General features: G+C 43.1%; 1 protein-coding gene across 1 annotated transcript in view; it reads left to right on the plus strand.

Annotated features, from left to right (window-relative positions):
- Window positions 1-20000, plus strand: part of LOC139923632 (protein sidekick-1-like) — a 210974-nt gene that overhangs the window by 105096 nt on the left and 85878 nt on the right. Inside the window, exon 5 of the mRNA XM_078282594.1 lies at window positions 7099-7232. Within this exon, the coding sequence (XP_078138720.1) occupies window positions 7099-7232 (134 nt within the window). The remainder of the gene's footprint in view (window positions 1-7098; window positions 7233-20000) is intronic.

A 20000-nucleotide genomic window follows, 5' to 3' on the forward strand; every position in this document is an offset into this window, starting at 1 on the left:
GTTGTGTGGTTAATTGGAAGCAGACATAATTACTGCTAATTAGGATAATAGCCATTCGTCTAGAGATCCATCCACCTAATGGGACTGCAACACTCACTGACGCATGCGCTCACACACACACACTCACACACACAAACTCACACAAAAAGAAGTTTGTACATCCATCCATTCTCCTTGTTAGAAGAGTGTGGTCATGTAGTTTTAATGTATTACCTGCAATGACGGATTTTCAGCACCATGAAAATCAAAATGTTTTTCTCTCTGTGTGCTGGCGTGTGTGTGTGTGTGTGTGTGTGTGTGTGTGTGTGTGTGTGTGTGTGCGCGCGTTTGTGTTTACGCTCAGGAGAAAATGAGAGTGATGTGAGGCAGAGGCAGAGAGGAAGTGAGTCACAAACCTCCCGTCGCTGAACAAATATCGAATGGAGAGAAAAGTCTCCCTCGTCTGTTTACACAGCATCTCGCCTCATCCCTCTGCCCTCTCCTCTCTTCCTGCCTCCAGCTCACCCTTGCCCTGACTTGCTTTCCTTTCCTGTACCGTTGGCTTTCCACCTCTCTCTGCCTGTCCCTCAGGCCATGCCAAGGGACATTAAACAAACGTACTCCATCCAGCAGCTCTCTCTCTCTCTCTATCTCACACAAACACACACACACACACACACACACACACACACACAGGCCACAATTACTTTCGGACTGCAGGCCCTGGGCTGTGTGCGCGCATGCATACTTGTGCGTGTGTGTTTGTGGCCGTGCACCCCTCTGCGTGTGTGTATGTGTGTGTGTTTTGTGGGGGACTTGTTGGCAGTGGCAGCGGGCCAAGCCTCCGACCGACCACAGAAAAGTCTCCCTCTCTCTGTCCGTTTGACCGTTTGAAGGAACTGTAAAGGTGATTGAGGAACCAAGCCTGTGATTTAGCCACCACATTAATTACAACCCACAGAGCTACAGAGTGTGTAGGGCAGAAGGTAGGGAAATGTTGTCTGAGTCAGTGAAAAGGCCGTTAAAACTCTCTCACAAACACATTACTGTTCATTACTGTTGTAACCTCTACCATCTTTCTCCTTCCCGCTCCCTTTCTCTATCTGTCTCACACACACACACACGCACACACACACACATACAAGGCCCTATAGTTCTGTGAATGGAACAAAGGGACCGATTCATCAAGCAGGATTAAGACATTAACACGGAATAGCATCAGTTTGGGTTTTGAGTTATTAATAAGGTGTGAACAGAAATAAATTGAAATACAGTTTTAACATGTGAGGGGGGGTTGTATGTGGGAGGCTGTATGCATGTGTGTGTCTGATTGTGTGTGTCTGGATGCGTCAGACTGTTACCTTTAATGAATGTGAATGTTTCCCTGTTATCATTTTAATGTAGTCCGAAATGTTTTAGCCTTGATTTAGATTGAGATAGACACAATTCAGGGCTCCTAAATAGTTGATGCACATTTCTAATGCATCAGCAGACTGCCTCCATTATTTCCTCTCATTTGGTTCAGCTCCAATACGCTTATTATAGAGATGTAGCTTTTTTTTTTTTTTTTTTGAGTTTTGTTTTCTCTCTGTGGTTGATAATAAGATGGCAACATACATTTCATATTTTAGTTGTTTGAGGCATTTTTTGCCCAAGCACATTTCGACAGGATGCATGGCTGTTGCGTCATGACAATTCAGTTATGGGTCTACAATGCCACCCTGCTACCCTAATGCCACCTTAACTGCTATCAAAAAGTATGCAGTATGAGCCACAAAATATCAGTGCTCACAATATTGTTGCTAAATACTTGATTAAATTGAAAGATTGACATGCTTTATGCCTGCTGTGAACATTAATATTGTGATTAAGACAGCAAATCAGGTGATGACAATGGAGCTGTGAAAATGACAGTATTAGTGCCACACAGTGCTGCCATAGCAGGAGGCACATCATGACCTCCATGACTGAAATTTTGTGCACAGCACCCTTTTCTGCTCCCTCTAGGCTTGTGAAAAATATAACTGTGGAGCTCTATCTTGAGTTTCACAATGATGACATGAGAAAAAACCTCACTGTCAGGATCACTGCCTTAACTCCAAGCTGAAACCAGGTTGCAGACAGGCACAAAAATGATATGCAAATTTGATCCAACATTTATTATCTTAATTCAACAGCTTTTTTAAACATTTCCAGCTATCAGAAACTTAAACATACAGTATGTTTTATAATTATATTGATCATTAAAAAATGAGGCGCCGCTTGTTGACTGAGCAAGGGAATAAAAGAATGTTTAGTAAATATATTGTAAAACAAATCCTCAACCCCAGGCTGTGTTAACAATAGCTTCATTTAAACTCTCCATGGCAAATCACTAAAACAGTCACTGTCAAGCTACTGGCAGTAGACTGTTAGAGCTGCTGGCAATGATCCAATTCTCAGTCTTAACTCAGTTAGACTACTTAATCCCCATTAAAAAAAACAGGTCTATGTTAATTTACAAAACTATGTATAAACATTGTATGAAATCAGCAAAGTTAACTTCTGTTGAAATATAAGTTTGTTTTGTTTTTGTTTTGTTTTGTTTTTTGTTCACCACTAGGGTCGCTCTTCCCTGCTCCTCACTCTGTTCTGTCACATTGGCATCACTGTCTCCGGCCATCAGACATTATTAGCTTCTCTTTGGCCCCAACCCACACCACAAACCGTGGTGATCAGTAACCTCCAAGCTCCACTACAGCCGCTGGGCGCCCCATCAGGCATCGCAATCAGCCATCAGCCATGGAGGGAATGCTTCCTTTGAAATCAGTGAAAGATACTCCACTACCCGGTTTGCGTTCACGTTTCGTCACCTTGCGTCCAAGCCAGTGGAAGCGACCGTGGTTAAATATGACGGAAATTCAATTCTCGATGCTAAGACGCGCATATTCATCCTCATATAGTGCACTGAAATAAAGATGATATTGTTTTTTTTCTGGTGTATTGACTCACATAAAAAAATGAAAATGAATAGCAATTCACATAGGCTGTGATGTTCAATTGAAAGGCCTATAATTCAATTAAATTATAAGGCATATACAAGAATACTCCAAAAAGTAATAGTTGTAGCCTATTATACTAATGGCTGGCAGTTTGTAACTGTTTGTTTGATCTCAGCTTTTGTTTACATTTGGTGCACATAGCAAAAAAATACCAAAGCTAATATGGTACAGATACTTTTCCCTTCTGCTCCCCTTTCAAAACAACACACTCAGTACAGCAGATACATCACAGCGACGCTGATGGTTTGATGCCATGGGATGCATTTAGTGCGTTAAGTTTGACAGTTACTGTTACTATAAGACCTTATACCATTAAAATGACAGGCAATTCTGAGAGAAGGAAAGTAGGAATGCTTAAAAAATGTATTAAGTTTGTGACTACAAAAACCCCAGTTTGGGAAACATTTAAGCAGATTTCATACAGATCTACATGCAGATGCACACGCATACACACAACAGTACACACTCAATGTGGCATTCAGCAGGTATGAAAGTGAGTACGTTACTAACCTTCAGTCAGACAGAGAACGTATTCATGTGTTCACTGAAACATTTTGCCAAGGCAAACATGCGGTTAAAACGGCTGCAAGGAACACTGAACGCTGCAAACTGTTGGGGTTCTCGTGTTAGAGAGAGAGACAGAGAGAGTGTGTGTGTGTGTGTGTGTGTGTGTGTGTGTGTGTGTGTGTGTGTGTGTGTGCTCGCACTGTGTGTGTGTGGGTGGCTGGCACTCACTTTTGGAGATGGGGCTGCCAAAAAGCCTGCTGTCTGGCCTCGGTTTACAGTGGAGTATCTCTCCGTTCCTTCTGCCCCCCCAAACCCTCCACCCCCAGCCTCTCTGTTGCAGAAGCAGTGTGGTTTAAGGAGGTGGCACGCTGCCTATCAGAGATAGAGGGTTGAGGAGGGGGGGCAGACAGGGCCGAGGTGGGATCAGTTGGCAGGAGAGTCAATTCCCAGACCTGACATACACACACACACACACACACACCATTCACTCACTCACTCTCTCACGCACTCACGCACTCACTCATATCGCCTGGCTGGTGACGTGTGTGTTAATTAGTTCTTGGCACGCTTGTGTGTGTGTGTGTGTGTGTGTGTGTGTAAGTGTGTGTGCAAGTGTGTGTGTGTGTTCAGCAGTCAGTCTTGCGCTGCGGACACCCGTGAGTGTTTGTGAAATGAGTCTTGGGGCCAGACACTTAATGAAAGACCAATCTGGTTTGCTGCTTTGGTTCAAAGGCATAGAGGGGGAGGGGAAGTGATGGGACAGTTGAAGGGGGGAAGAGGGATGGATGGAGAGTATGGTAAAAAGACAGGCAGAGAGAGAGAGAGGGGGGGGAAATGCAGAGAGAATTGGAAGAACAATCCTCAGATAGTAAAAGGAGTGAGAATAAGAAATGGGATTGAGAGAAAGAGGTAGAGAGGCTTGCTTTTCTTATTATTGGAGGGAGGATGGGGGATAAAGGGAAGAATGCAGAGGAAATAGAAAGGGATGGGATATAGTTGATTATTGTATTTTAATTCCCCTCTTGTGCCTGGGGATAAACTGTCACACACACACACACACACACACAGTCACACACAGTCACACGCTATGTTTTACAATAGAGTTTGTCTTTAATTAAAAACCAGAACAGTTCTGTCCTGTTTAATTAAATGTAGAACTAAAACAGTGCAGAAAGTCACATATTGAATTTCTGTCATATTGAATCTCAACTGCATTGCTATCCAGACTTGTGGCTGAGAGAGAATGAAAGACAGCACACTTAAAATTTAGTAGCTGTTTGTGTGCATTCCTGTTTATATGTGTGTGTGTGTGTGTGTGTGTGTGTGTGTGTGTGTGTGTGTGTGAGTATGCTTTGTTTCTGTGAGAATTAAATAACATAATCACCCATCAGCTACTCAGAGGGAATAGGGGCATTTTATTATTTTTAAAGGTAGTTCCAATTGAATTGTGGTAAAGGCTTATTGCCACTATGTTCTCTAATCTGTGAGAGCTGTTTTCTTATTGGCATATTTCATTTCTTTCCCTCCATGCTGCTTTTGATGTGAAAGTTCCAAGTGCATCAGAAAGGGTTAGGGTTTTACAAAGATTTAGCAGAAAATCAAGCCTGTGAACTCCCGATTTGGACCAAATGAAAGCGTGAAGCAAATCACTGGGGCCAGCAATCTCTAATGCCAACACTGGCATGCTTCTGCTGCCACCAGCCTGTGTCATCACAACTAATTTCACATGTAAATGGTACATGTAAATGAGAAAAATACTACATGAACAAACAGTTTTAACCCAACAGATGGGTTAATATTTTAGCTTACTTGGGTTTGCTGCATTCCCCCACCCACCCGCAGAGCTCCTTTGACTTTAAATGTTAATAACATAGTGAATTAGATTCCCTTGGACCTCCTTGCCTTTTTCCTCACACTGTAGGCAAGTGCAAGCATGCTTTCACTGTCTATTAACCAGCATGTGTTGGACAAAAGTTAATGAGTTAGCAGTTAATGAGTTTATCATGTAGAAATTACATTATAGACCTTGGCAAGGATGCAAAGTGCCCATCCCTACTTTGGAGAGAGTGAGAGTGATCAGGAGAAAGGTTAGGTTAAACCCTCTCTATACCAGCGAGCGATATGGTGCGGTTGAATGCACTGGCACATGCACACATAATGCAACATACACACACGCACACACTTAACACACACACACACACACACAAAAAAAAATAGAGTGTCACTGTTAAAGTTGAGGCAGGCACTGGCTCTTGTGGATATTCTCCTGGGAAATCACACTGAATAAAATTAGACCTGAGGAATTGTGCGTGCGTGTGTGTGTGTGTGTGTGTGTGTGTGTGTCAAACAGTCCCATCTTATTCACTGGCTGAGGTTTCCCTTCCCTTCCCTTCTCTTCTCTTCTCTTCCCTTCTCTTCTCTTCCCTTCCCTTCTCTTCTCTTGTATCAGTATGTTGTTGTTTTCTCTTCAGTAGTACCTCCCTTAATCTCTCACACATACAAACAGCTCCATGTATGGATTTGCGCATCTTGTATGTATATGTGTAGATTATGTTCATAGGTGCGTCAATATAAACACAACGCAATCTTCCCTAAGCTGTAGGCACTAATAGATCAAACTGTTCTTCATTCAGCACACACAGCTGTACACAGACACATGCAAACATACACATGTACACACATCACTCATCCTCACAGACACACACACACACACACACACACACACACACATTCACAGCCTGAGTCTGTAAATCAAGACAGTAATCTTAGTTCAATTTGCTTTATTCCCCCTGTGGTCATATTGATTCCAACTCAGTGCTGGCTCTCAGGTTAGAGGAGCTCCATTCACTGGCATGTTGAAAGCACGAGTAGCATCAGTGAAAACATCAACCTGGGTTTCCTGCCTGGCGGCATCTGCTACCAGACAGACAAGTTCAAACGCATGAAAATCGGAGTGCTACGAATAGATTTCCTACTCTCCTCGACTCCCTCCTGCTATCCTCTCCCACACCTTGTCTCCTCCAAAATCAACTCTTCCTCTAATGCTTCCCTGAAAACCTGCAGCAGCAATACAAGGCGTGGTCGATGATTGTTTCTCACCTCCGTGTGCTCATGTGATAACCAGTGTTTGGTCTTCTGTGTGTGTGCTTGTGTGTGCTTGTGTGTGTTTCTGTGCTGTATTGATTGCTGCCGGTACGTGGGGAAATGAGGATGGGATGGATCGATGTCAAGAACGAAGAACAGAAGACAATACACAAACGAAGCGAATGGCCCAGAGAATGAAACAGGCACAAAATGAGCCACATATCAATCCGAGACAGGGGGAGAGATTTGTTTAAGCTCTCAGAATCCTCTTTCCTTTCTGATGCTTGTATTCAATGTGTCCTTACCCCCCTTTTGCATTCAAAGTGATCCATGTACCAAATGCTGTCCTCTTGTCTGAGTCTTAGTTGGGGCAGCACTCATATCTGAGAGGGAGCAGCGCTAGAAGGATGTGTGTTTTGCCTTTGGTTGATGCTGTTGAGATGTGTAATCCCTTTTTCTGTGTGTTTGTGTTGTTTGTGCCCTACAGAGCAATCACCTTGGACAATCAGCTGGTTGTCTTGGCAACCACAGCAGCGGACGCCGGACGCTACCACGTAGAGGCGGTGAATGAACTGACGGGAGAGAACGTGACGAGTCCCGCCGTCTACCTGAGCATCTCAGGTAAGAGTCTAGCTGATTCTAAAAGGTCGGGGTGCAAGAGCAAAACACACCTGTTCATTTCCAAGGTCTGCATTCAACAAGTTAGAGTGTGATGGAGTTAGAAATTTATACATCATTTTCAGACTACGGCACAAACATGCATCCTATTTTAGTCTCGCGAGCAAGGAAAGTTCACAGGACAATCAAATGTGAATGATTCTGATTATAATCATTTTCAGACTCATTTTCAGAAATTGCTACTTGCTCATTATTTGATTTTATTCAACCGTATATAGGCTTTCGAGGAGCATGATTAGGTCTTCTTTGCCAGATCTCAAATCAAGCTCAGTTATTAGTACGCTGTTTATTACGATTCTAAAAGGATTTTCCCTCAAACTAAATGTCTGACTAGCTGTAGCTCACATGTTCTCCATTTCTCAATTGTTGTTCTCCATTGCATTTGCCCATAATTTACTTTTAGAATTAAACTCCAAATGCAGCTGCTTCTTTGATGGAAACAACTAAATAGTGTGTAATAGGTAGGCCCACACAACTAACAACATGTCAGTAGCATAGTTGCTAATTGCCTGTTGATATTGGAAGGGCAAATTATTTGTAATTTGGGTAAGGTGGCTAGTTCAGTTAGTCCAGCTCACAAGTCATTAAATGAAAATGATTATGAGACAAATTTTCCTCTAAACCCAATTTGTATTGGATTAGATACATATGCATGGCCACCATTTATGCAGCTGTCTCGCTGTACATGTAATGTGCTAGCTCCATTCATAGTATATGGTTAGGGCATGGCATGCAGTGGCTGCAGAGGCTGCACTCAAAACAATTGCAAACTTTAGTGAATTTTTGCCTCTCTCTTTGTGTGTCTGTCTCTGCCTTGCTCTCTATCGCTCTATCACTGTATCACTCTATCACTCTATCTCTTCTCTCTCACCGCTTCCCCTTGGAGGCCAGAGGATAGACTCTGCTGTTTAACAGTCCTTCAGCTGAAGTGTTCACCATGGTTAAATGAGAGAGAGAGAGAGAGACCTGTCCCTTGTGGCTCTATGGAGTTTTAATTAGATTCTCTTTACGAGGTTGTATCCTTTGGCATCTATTGTCACGAATGCACACACACAGACACACGCACGTGCACACATGCACACACACACACATGCACATACGTACACACACAGACTACCTTGTTACAGCTGTCAGTATGGAGTGCTCCCTTGGGCGTTTTTAGGAATGGTAAGGGTATCGTTAGGCTTCACTGAACAGTCTTCGGCCATAAACGTGTGTGCGTGTGTGTGTGTGTGTGTGTCTGTTTGTGTGTGTGTGTGTGTGTGTGTGTGTGCGTGTGAGTGTGTCTGTGGGTGTGTGTCTCTGTTCATCTGTGTGTATTTTCTGCAATAAACCTTCCTTGCGTAAATATCCATTGCTATAAAACAACATGTTTGATTCAGTTATTTGTTATTGGGATTGGAGAGGAAAGGAGAAGGGAAAGATTAAGTAAAGAACTGAAGGAGAAAGGAAAAAGTGAAAAGAGTGCAAGCAAGAGGAAGATGTGAAAGAGAGACTCTTCTTTTCTGCCAGGCAAAAAAGAACCAAAAATGGCACTAGGAAACAGCAGGTGTTTTTCTTTGTCATTCCTCTATTTTAAATAGAGCAAGGAGGAGGCTGTTTCCTCTTGCATTTGCTTTGCTGGTTTTGGACTTCGTCTGTTGAGTTCAATGGGCATATAATGATGACATCATAGCTCTGGGCCAGGAGTTGCTAATGTGCACATGTTTGGAACGTATTACATTCATGGGTATCAGTTTCATGGCAAGTATTCTGATCCTGCTGAATGCACTGGTTTAAACGCTACCTATTGAGCAACTTGTTGCCAGTTATCAACCTTATCAGCAAGTTGGCAGTGCTAATTTGCAATGGTATTATGGATTTGAAAAGGTGTCTGTGTATGAGAGTTTCACACTGAATCGTATCTTATGCTCACAATGCACTGTATGCACTGAACAGCAGCCTATAGGAGAAATGATAGAGATCAGCCAGAGGTAGCTTGGGGGAAATTCGAGGAAAAGAGGACTCCAGATGAAATTAGCATGGTGAGCTTTTTGCCCAGCTAACACACACAAACATTCGAACACACAAACTCATAGACGGTCTGTTTCTCATTCTATATCTCCTTTTCCCTTTCCTTTCCCATCGCTCTCTCTCTCTCCATTTTCTCTCTCCCCTCTTTTCGCTTTTCCATTCCATTAGCCAGTCTCTACAGGATCTGAAGACAGAAGTTCATAGCTGTCAGTCAAATTTTCCATTTCTAAAAATGTCGTCTTTCTTTTCAGAAATTCTCCAGAATAAATGAGATAGCTATTTTCTATTCTCCTCTTTCTTTCTTTGATTTCAACATTTGTGCTCAACAGAGAAGAACAGAGAGAGAAAGAGGGTTGGTAGAGAAAGCGGCAGAGAAAAGAATTAATGAAGTGTGTCACTGGTGTGGACTTACGATATGGCCAACAACCTGTTACGTCAGGACCTCTGGTGAATGAATTGCTGTGTGTGCCGTGCACACACACAGACACACACACACACACAAGACCTGCTCGTCACCCTCATGATGTGTCACGATAGACAGTCAAAACCTTTTGGCTGAACCAGAAAGCGTCTCTCCACAACATTGCTCAGCTGCCAGTAAGAGAAGAGAAGATAAGAGTGGTATTTGGCCAGCTGCTTGGCCTACATCCTTGACAGACCCATTATCTGCAGGTCCACTGGCCTGTGAGTCTGTGGCCTAGACTACACAAAATAAAAAGCACTAACTGCCACCTGTGGTCTAGCTGGAACAGCCGCAATTGACAGCACCTGAACATTTTGGTGAGAGGTCGCCGGCTGTAATCATTAAAAGTACAGCCCACCTCTAAAATCACCGTCTCCCTGAGCTCTTCATCAGCAGTGACAACATCTGGGGTTTTAGAATAGATGCTTTTAAATATGTCAGAGTCATTACTGCAGACTGAACATGACAGTTTGACAGAAGTGGATTCTTTTTATCATTAAAGAGGTCTGGAGAGCAGGTACAATGTTCTCAATTATCAGGTCACCACAGATTCAGCACAGACACACAGCGCCACAGCCACTCTAGGGAGGGTCAGATTCAGAGAGTAGGTCTGGTTGTATAGTAATATCTGCAAGTTAGTACACAAGTTAGATCGTGTGTGTGTGTGTGTGTGTGTGTGTGTGTGTGTGTGTGTGTGTGTGAGTGAGTGTGTGTATGTGTGTGTGTGTGTGTGTGTGTCTGTGTTTGAGAACGAGAGAGAGTTCTAATGGCCTCAGGCTGTTTCTGTTAGTGACATGAGATGAGGATCTCTACACCAATTAATTAAGCTCTATGTGTACCTGCTATCATTTCTCTCTCTCTCCCTCTCTCTCTCTCTCTCTGTCTGTCTGTCTCTCTCTCTCTCTCTCTCTCTCTCTCTCTCATACATACACACACATACACACCTGTCAATCAAAACAGCAGTCAGTCTCCCTGTTGCCCAGGAGAGTGTGTGCATGTCTGTGTGCTTCTCTTCAGTTCACAGCAGCGGAGGTCTTTGTAGATTTGTACATCAGACCATTAGAGCAACAAAATATCCCCAAAGAAAAAGCTCACTGTAGGGAGACGCACACACACACACACACACACACACACAAAAACACTCACCATGTTGGGACAGCATCAAAAAGCTGTGTTTTACAGAACAAAGCTAGGAGACAAAAAGGCTAGAGACCACAAACACACAGAGATAAAGGAAGTTAAAGCGTGTTGAGTATGATCCTACATGTATAGACCTCAGACATAGAACAGCAGATGAGAGGACAGGTGCGGTAAGATGAGGAGAAGGCATTCAGGACGAGGGAGAAGAGAAGAGAGCGAAGCAGGAGAGGACAGAACAAGTATAGATTCTGTACAGTCCCATGGCACGTGTGGCAGTGACATATATACAGTATACAAGTATACAGCATATAATTAGCACTTTGTTTGAATGTGATCTCAGCTTTCTGGCTCCCTAGTTGATCAGCTGTCTTTGTCTCCTCTATAGAGGAGACAGTAATGTTAGGCTACTAAGTTGGTATTTAACATTTGCAACTGAACTGCAAAAATAGCTTAGAACATTTTGCATGCATACACAGAACCACTACTTATATAACTTCATTTGAAAATGCTATATATACCCCCATATATTACTGTATCACAGCAGTCCATGGCAACAAAGTTCTCAGAAGAGAGTTCTTGCATTGTGTGATATAATGTCAGCTAAGGTGTGAAGATGCAGAGTTGCAGTTAGACTTTCACAACAACACTGTCTTAGGCAGTTTAGATGTGCAAACTATACTCTGACCTGAATTTGCCTCTTGATAGCCACAGTGCCGCAGCGAAAGTGCTACAGTGAAAATAAAGGAAAGAGCAGAGACGACAGGAGGGAGTAACAAGGCAGTGACGGGGGTGTAACAGAGGAGAGTGTTGAAAGGGGAGGTGAAGGAAGGAATTGGCTGAGGTGCTTAAATGTATTTTAAAATAGAAACACCTTGATCATCTGTCTATGTACGTGTGGGGGTGTGTGTGGGGGATTGATTGGCTCAGCCTGGTGATTGGGGGAGAGTCTGTTGAGTTTTATTACACCTCCTGTTGGAGACTCCCCTGGCCTCTGCCATCACTCTCCACTTCTCCCCTTTATCCTCCTTTCCCCCACTTTTATCAAGCAGGACTTGTCTCCTCCCCGGCCCTGAGGAGTGATGGAGTGGTCTTTGTCATGAGGTGAAGAATAGATCCATGTAGCATCTGACTCAACTAACCTCGGGATAACCCAAACAGACACACACACACACACACACACACACACATACACAGCAGGGGCGCATACACAAACACACACACACACGCACAAACGGAGCATCCATTCGAAAAGTAGGTTTGGAAGAGAACGAGAGAGGAAGAGAAGGAAAAAAGAAAGGAAAAGGAGGCAAAAGACGAAGTGTATGCGGACCTACTGTTGTGGATTAGAACAGTGGAACAGCATATGGCACAGGAAGACACAAGTTACAGTTTCTCTAGAAGCCTTTGAGAATGCAAGGTTTGAGGTGGGTGATGAACACTGAAACCTGTGCGTGTGTGTGTGCGGTGTGCACGTTCACGTCCTTGTAGGTGATGTGTGAGTGTGTGCGCGCGTGTGTGTGTGTGTCTTTGTGTCTGTCGTTTGTTTCTTTCTCTAATCCTCTTCTCTCCCCGCCAGATGTTTCCTTTCCACATCACTGACTCTTAAATGAGAGCCTCCCGTGTGTCTTTCTGTGCACGTGCGTGTGTGTGTGTGTGTGTGTGTGTGTGTGTGTGTGTGTGTGTGTCTGTGCACGTGTCTGTGTATGTGCGTGTGTCTGTGCATGTGTGTGCGTTTGTGTGTGTGTGTCTGTGCATGCCGTGTGTGCCTTTGCTCCAGGTCCCATCCCAGTTGTTCTGTGGCGCGTCTAATTGGAGGTATTTTAGCGTCCCTGGAGAGAGTGAGTGTGTGATTGTATTTTTGTCGGGGGGAGTGTATATGTTTTGTGTGTGTGTGTGTGTGTGTGTGTAGCGTTGCAGACCCCTACACCTGCCAGCCCTCATTTAAACGCTTCATCCCAGGATCAGAGAATCCCCTGTATCCCAATGTGTAGCGCAGGCTGCTGCGGTTCCCGTCATGCGCTCAAGGTGTTTTGCATTTTGCTGCATCATACCTCGGTTGGCTTCGAGGAACACCGTAGAAACCTGTCTATCCAGTCTGTGACGTCAAGTGTTGTGTAGGGAGTAAGTCCCGGTAGAGTACAGTCAGACCAATGAGAGAACAGGACAGGCAGACAGGGACATGTGGAGCAGTGGTGCGCTCTCATACTTTTTGGCTTGTGACCCCTAAAAACAAAATCAATGCCAAATTGGATGGTGCAGCTATTCGCACCCCCTGGGCGCAGGTGTAAGCACTGAACGGTGACTCCAAAGTACAATGTTTTTCCTTCTCAGATGATTCCATTTAATTAATTACTGGTGGAAGCTGACTGTGGCCATATTTAGAAGGATGGGAAAAAATATGTTTGGCACAGAGATTGCACAGATATGCTCAGATGTTTGTGTATTAGAATTTCAGATTATTTTTTTTCATTACTTAACAGGGTTTTTCCTCCATGGAGAATTTTTTGGCAGGCACCAAAGCGTAATTGGCGAGTGCCAAAGCTGCCAGAACGGAAGAAAAGTTAATTTGGTGCTGTAAAAAGTGATTTCAATATGATTTTTCCATGTTCTATCTTTGTTTGCTATACAGTGAAAGCAACAAACAGCGTTCAACGAGATGCGCAAAAATACTGAAACTACTGCTTCAAAACGAGATGTGAGAGAGACAAAAGTTACCCAGCATTCAGTCAAAGTGAAATAGCAGACTCATTTGCCAAATGATGTTCTTACACCAAGAAGGAACAATAGATATCAGCAAACTGGTAGGCAGACCCCTTTGTATCAGGCCAAGTCTGTTTGCTAAATACCTGCACAGAGCTGTGTGTGTGTGTCTGTGTGTGAGAGAGAGAGAGGGAGAGATAGACAGACAGACAGACAGACAGACTGGTGAAGCAGTCTGTCTCCACCACTAGATGTGAACAACTAAATATTTATCCGGACTATTTTCAAGACTAAATTTGTGAAATGCTTAAAAATATAAAGACCTACCTCAATTTTAGCAATTTCCCGGTGGTGGAAAATAGGATTGATGTAGCTGCTGGCTCAATTCTACTCCACTGTCTAAGTTTCATATTGATTATTTGTTATAAAACAATCAGAATACAGGAAAAGCCCATTAAACCATTTAAAATGTACTTCATAGCATAACCATACAGTAAATCAACAAAAACTGCTACTTTTTTGTATATTTTGTAAACAATTCATATAATAGTCCATATAATAGCCTATAATAGCCTAAATATGATCAAGCCACTTCAGCATTGAAAGTTATTTGGTGCCATTTGGTGGCCAAGTTCATGCTGTAGATGGTCGATTGATCTTTTCTGAGTCAGGAAAAACCCTGTTTACATCATCTTGTGATCCCTTTGGGAGTCCCAGCTCCTAGTTTGAGAAACATTGGTGTAGAGGCTCAAAAGACTGTTGACGAATTGAGACAGACGTATGGTTCAACTCTATTTCATCATGTAAAAATCTACTTTCTCATGGATTTTGTAAGATTTAGAACCAAAAAGTGGTTCTTCGCTTGTAAAGGCAGTAACATTTAGGTGTTATATCAAACCTCTTTAAGTGGGCTTGCTATTGGCTTAGGCACATACACTGTGATGTAGTTTGTGGATTCCAATTCAGCTCACAAGCAGGGCTGGATGTTGAAAGATAATACCTGTTACTGTTGAGGTTTTTGGTATCCGTTTTAAGACATCAAAAGGTATTGAGAAGTATCAGAAGACAAAACGCTGTAATCTTAAAGAACTCAAGTCTTTTTCTTGTTTATGGAAGTTTGGATTAAGGAAATACTGTATGTGTGGTCTGATTTTATTCAGAAAAGTGGATGGCATGTACAAATGTTAAACAGAAAGTAATTGATTCTATTGCATAATGAAATGCTTTCAATTGACAAAGATAATATATTGTAAATATATTGTAAAAAAGTATTGTTTTATAAATTGTATTAGATTTGAAGTATTGAAACCGGTACTGCTCTACTCATAACATCTGTCACATCGACTCCCATCTCTCTCCCTGTCACTCTCCACTGTGTACTACCTAATGAAGCAGGAATGCCATGAAATGAAAGTTCCTGGTACTTCATAGAACTTTTGTAAGTAATATCAAGCTTGCAGGGAACAACTGTCTTTTTCAAAAAGAGTAAATCTAGGTGGTAAGATTGGCAGGTGTGACAGAAGTCTGCGACTAAAGCCCAGCAGCCATGCGTACATATTATGGCTGAGCTATCAAAAGACCCCCATATGCTTATATACAGACTTCCTACACAGTTCTGCAAATTCTAGAAAATTCTAAATGACTTTTCTAAGCCTTAAAAAGCATGCACATTGCAGAAAAAGTCTGGAAAAATATGGAAGAGTATTGTTGTTCAGTCCCAACACGTAAGTACATATTTTGTGTATTTTTCTATTTTCTCCCATTTCACATATTGTGGTGTTTGTCACTGTGACAAATCATTTGAAGCTGTAAAGTGTAGAGGCCTTATTAATAGTCATACTGCCCAGCCACTATCAGCATTCATCATACAGTATTGAACACCAACCGAATTATTTTACATCCAGTCAAGAAATTATGGTCTGGAACAAGTATAGCTTTATGAAATAGAAAAATAGCAAGCCTGTATATATTTAAGCTGTCCAAAGATCAGTTCTGTAGAAACCATTTGCATTTAATTCCATGTAAACAGGGATACCAGTGTGCTGGAGTATGTCTGTATTTTTCCAGCATGCTTATATCTATAACAGGTCTGAGAATGGATAGTAGAGATGATGCGCCTGAGAGGGATTTGAACCGCGGCTCTGCAAGGTTACAATGAGAGAGGTAACCTTGCTTAAAGACACACGTTAGCACTACAATGATTTCTTCTTGTATTGAACTTCTGGTAATTTAGGAGTCTCTGTCGAACGCACGCGCACACACATTCGTACAAACAGACAGCAATACTTAGTGGTTTTGATAAAGAGGCTTGGTTAATGAATCAGTGCTTTGATTAATTCCTGCTACAACTGGCTATGTCTGAAATTATTATATTCCCCATTTCAGTTGCAAAGGGATCAGACTGTTTTCTTCACTGGTCCCCCTCTCTTCTCTCTTTATACCCTCTGTGTGTCTGTCTCTATCTCTTTTCTCTCTCTCTCTCTCTCTCTCTCTCTCTCTCTGTCTGTAATGAGGCTCCTCTGTGGTTCTATAATTAAAACCCCAGTGTACGGATAGAGAGATGGAGTGATGGAAGGATGGACAAGAAACTGACTCATGGACTGTGTCAGTATGACAGGCGAACACTGTGTGTGTGGTGTGTGTGTGTGTGTGTGTGCTCTACTTGTTCCACCTAGTTATAGATTTAATTGCAAGGGTGTTTACAGCATGATGAAATAGGTTAAGATGGATGTCCATGCATATGGCTTTGACACACGCACACTGCGTTCAGCAGAAATACACCCACTCAAACCCCGCATCACATTTCTTCACTTCAAGTGTAGAGTAGAAAAGACAGGAAGTTTTAGTCTGAGACAGGTTTCTGCCAGCATTCCTTACTGCAGGGCACCAGTCCCACTCAGGGCGCCACGGTATGTGTGTGTGCATCTGAGTGTGTGTGTGTGTCTGTGTGTGTGTGTATGCGTATGTGTGTGTGTGCGTGTCTGTGTTCTGCATTCAAGTTTTTCAACATTGAGGGAATGAAGCAGATGGAACAATAACCTCTGTTGAATTGTTTGTTCATTTGAGAAGCTCAGCAGTCAGCGTCTACTGGAATAAAGCACAGAGGGGGGGGCAGGGGGCGGTGGAGAGGGGGTGGGGGGGCGGTGGAGAAAGGTGTTGTTATTGCGGAGGATGTAAGAGGAAATGTAGTTGATGTACCGATGACACTGACTAATGCACATCTTCAGACACAGAGTTGGGTTATGGATTTCATCTCGGCTCCGTTCAGCAGATGAAATGCACGCTGCGTATGCACGAGCACACACAAAACACACACGCGCTGGTGAATGAGGTGTCGAGGGCTCAGATAAGTACTGTGGTGCTCATCGTTTTAATGATCCTGTCAGTCATGCGGCTGTCCTTATCACCACCTTGCTATACACCCTGAGTCCCGAGTGTGAGTGTGTGTGTGTGTGTGTGTGCTCATGCCTCCTTTTATGTGTGTGTGTCTGTCTGTGAGTGCGTTTATATGCACATTAATATTCCAAATCGGAGCATTATCCCGGCTATGGTCTTTGTCGGAATTTGGCATTTACATGCAATGATCCATAACCAGTTTTTTCATATCTGCATACATGCCGATAGTCTAACGTTCTATAGTTATTTTATAGTATATTTTATGTTCATAAGTGGCACATTCTTTTGATGTTTGTGCCTCCATGGAAACAGCACTTGCACTGTTCGCCAAACCCAACAATAAACAGGATATGGTGTTTAAATGCCAGAATATACCAGTTCATATCGGCATATCACAGCTAGTATATTCAGGTTTTTAATATTCGGGCATATGGGCATATCCCAGTTGTTGTAAACAAGGTATGGTTTTTACATGCACCAACTCATTATACAGATATTTGAAAATCACAAATATAATGAATGAATATTAATGTGCATGTTTACGTGCATATAGTCTCTGTGTGTCCATGCTTCCTAGTGTGTGTAACAGATTACTGGTGTAGCACGCCAGTCAGCACAAGCTAATTTGAAGAAATGGAAGATGAAGAGAAAAAGAGGGATTGAGCGAGATGTGAAGGGGGGGGAAGGAGGTGGTGAATGATTGGGCAGGGCGACAAGGGAAAGATTGGATTGAGGGAAGGGAAGAAAGATAGATAAAGGATGGATAGGGAGGAGGAGAGATGATGAGATGAGGTGGTGATAGAGGGAAGTGCTATAGATACTGATGGACATTCAGTGGAAGAGCAAAGGGGGCAGAGAGAGAGAGAAAGAGACTATGGGAAGAAGCAGAGAGAGGTGAGCGTGTCATTGATTGCTGTGACCTTCATTGTGCCCCTGCTGTGTTTAACTTAGCCAATGTGTGAGCACAAGTGCGTGTGTGTGTGTGTGTGTCTATATGTGTCTATGTGTGTGTGTGTGTACGTGAAAGTGCTTTCCAATATTGATCTAATTCCGGCCATCAAATAATAATTAAGACAATAGTGCTCTATGATGTGGTGATGATAGATCTTCATCATCTTCATCACCACAAAACCAAGATAAGGTGAGATGCACAGGACAGACTATATAAATAAATAGACTGATATTGAGAGAGTAGATATGGAGAAGACGGGAAGAGAGGATGTCACACACACACACACACACATACACACACACACGCACATCCCATTTGTTCATTAGCTTCTGTTTGTTGAATTGACACCATGGTTTGAAAGACTGTGTGGGTGGTGCTCTTCGCTGCAGTATCTTCATTTGTTAAAGCCTTGTTAAAATACACCCCCGTTGCACACACATTTCCGAATGCATGCACACAGGCACACTTGCGCGTGTGTGTATTTGTCCTCTTGTCCCCTGCGCTATCAGTGTGTACTTTAGGCGATGTTTTTATCTGGGTTTGGCAGAGCAAACGAAGTGCTTGCTAGGAATTAGCGAACGCAGGAGAGATAAAAAAACAGAAGGGAGATGAGGACGAATAGAGAAGACATGAGGACAGAGAGGGATGGGGGGTAGCGGAGATATGGAGAAAGTGGAAAAAAAGAGGCTAGCGCTGAGCAAGTGAGAGATTGGGAATACTTTGAGGATGATAGAGATGGAGAGGAAGGAAGAAAGAGAGAGAGAGACAGAGCGTAAAAGTAGAAGATTGAGAGGGGATGCTGAAAACAGGAATAGATCAACAGGGTTTTTAATCCAAAAATAGTTTCCGCCCTTCTCCTCCCTCCTTACCTCTCCGCCACTCCCTCCTCCCCTATCTGGTTGTTTGGAGTGATTGAAGGAAAGAGGAGACACTCAGCCTCATGAATACCGTATGGCAAGGTCAGACAACCCACACACACCTACATACTGTGCATACACACACACACATGAACACACAGACAGACAGACACACACACACACCACCATTCCTCATCATCTGCGAATCAGTTATCGGAATGCATGCATTTGTGCGTGTGTGCATGCCTGCGTGTGTGTGTCTGTGTGTGTGTGTGTGTGGGTGTGTGGGTGTGTGTGTGTGTGTGGACATATGTGATCCATAGACAGACAGATGATGTCCATTATGAGCTGGTGCTGTCCGGAGCCAGGCGGAACAGCTGCAGCCAGATCTCACTGATCTATCACTGTTCTAATGAATCCATTATAGCCAGACCCAACCAATCAATCTCTGAGCCACTTAATCAATTAAGCGATTAATCAGACACAGACCCTAACTGCACTCGCCCCAGTGAGTGATCACTTTACATACAGACACACACATACACACACACGTACACGCACATGCGGACACAGTGAGATGGCAAGTGTTGGTGAAAGTGTTGGTAAGAGTGAGATCCCCTTTTCTCTGTTGTAGCAACAGGCCACCAGGCAGACAAACACACAGCACAGTTCAATCTCTACACTGTTTGCAAGCAATTACTGGACTTTCACAAAATCTTATACAGCTCAATGAGCTGAGCACGACAATCAAAATTCATACGAAAGTGTGTCCAGGCATGGCACTGCAAGATGCTTTAGGTAAACATTATATGCTAACTTGTTTTTTTCAAGACAGATGAAAGAGATGAGCGAGAGGATGACTTGGGCACAACTCAACTCTGGTTGCCCTAGAGGGGGGGCAAGTGAAAAGAAAATTTTGCTATGGGGATCAATAGAGTATATCATTATTATTATTATTGTGCACCAAAGACCGTGAGCCTTGCTCTGCACCTTCGCCTTCAAGGAAGCACCCAAGGAAACATCAGGACACGTTACCCTCCATTGATCTGTCACCTTACTCCAGGCCTTGTCTCATCACTCCTCGGTGTGTAGTAAATGCAGACAGCTTGCCAAGGCCAGTGAAGTGAATGGGCTGTGTCAAAAGCAGAGACTTCACAGGGTAGCAGTGAACACTCAGCTGGAACGCTACT

The sequence above is a fragment of the Centroberyx gerrardi genome, chromosome 3 (assembly GCF_048128805.1).
Source record: "Centroberyx gerrardi isolate f3 chromosome 3, fCenGer3.hap1.cur.20231027, whole genome shotgun sequence".
Classification (NCBI taxonomy): Eukaryota; Metazoa; Chordata; class Actinopteri; order Beryciformes; family Berycidae; genus Centroberyx; species Centroberyx gerrardi.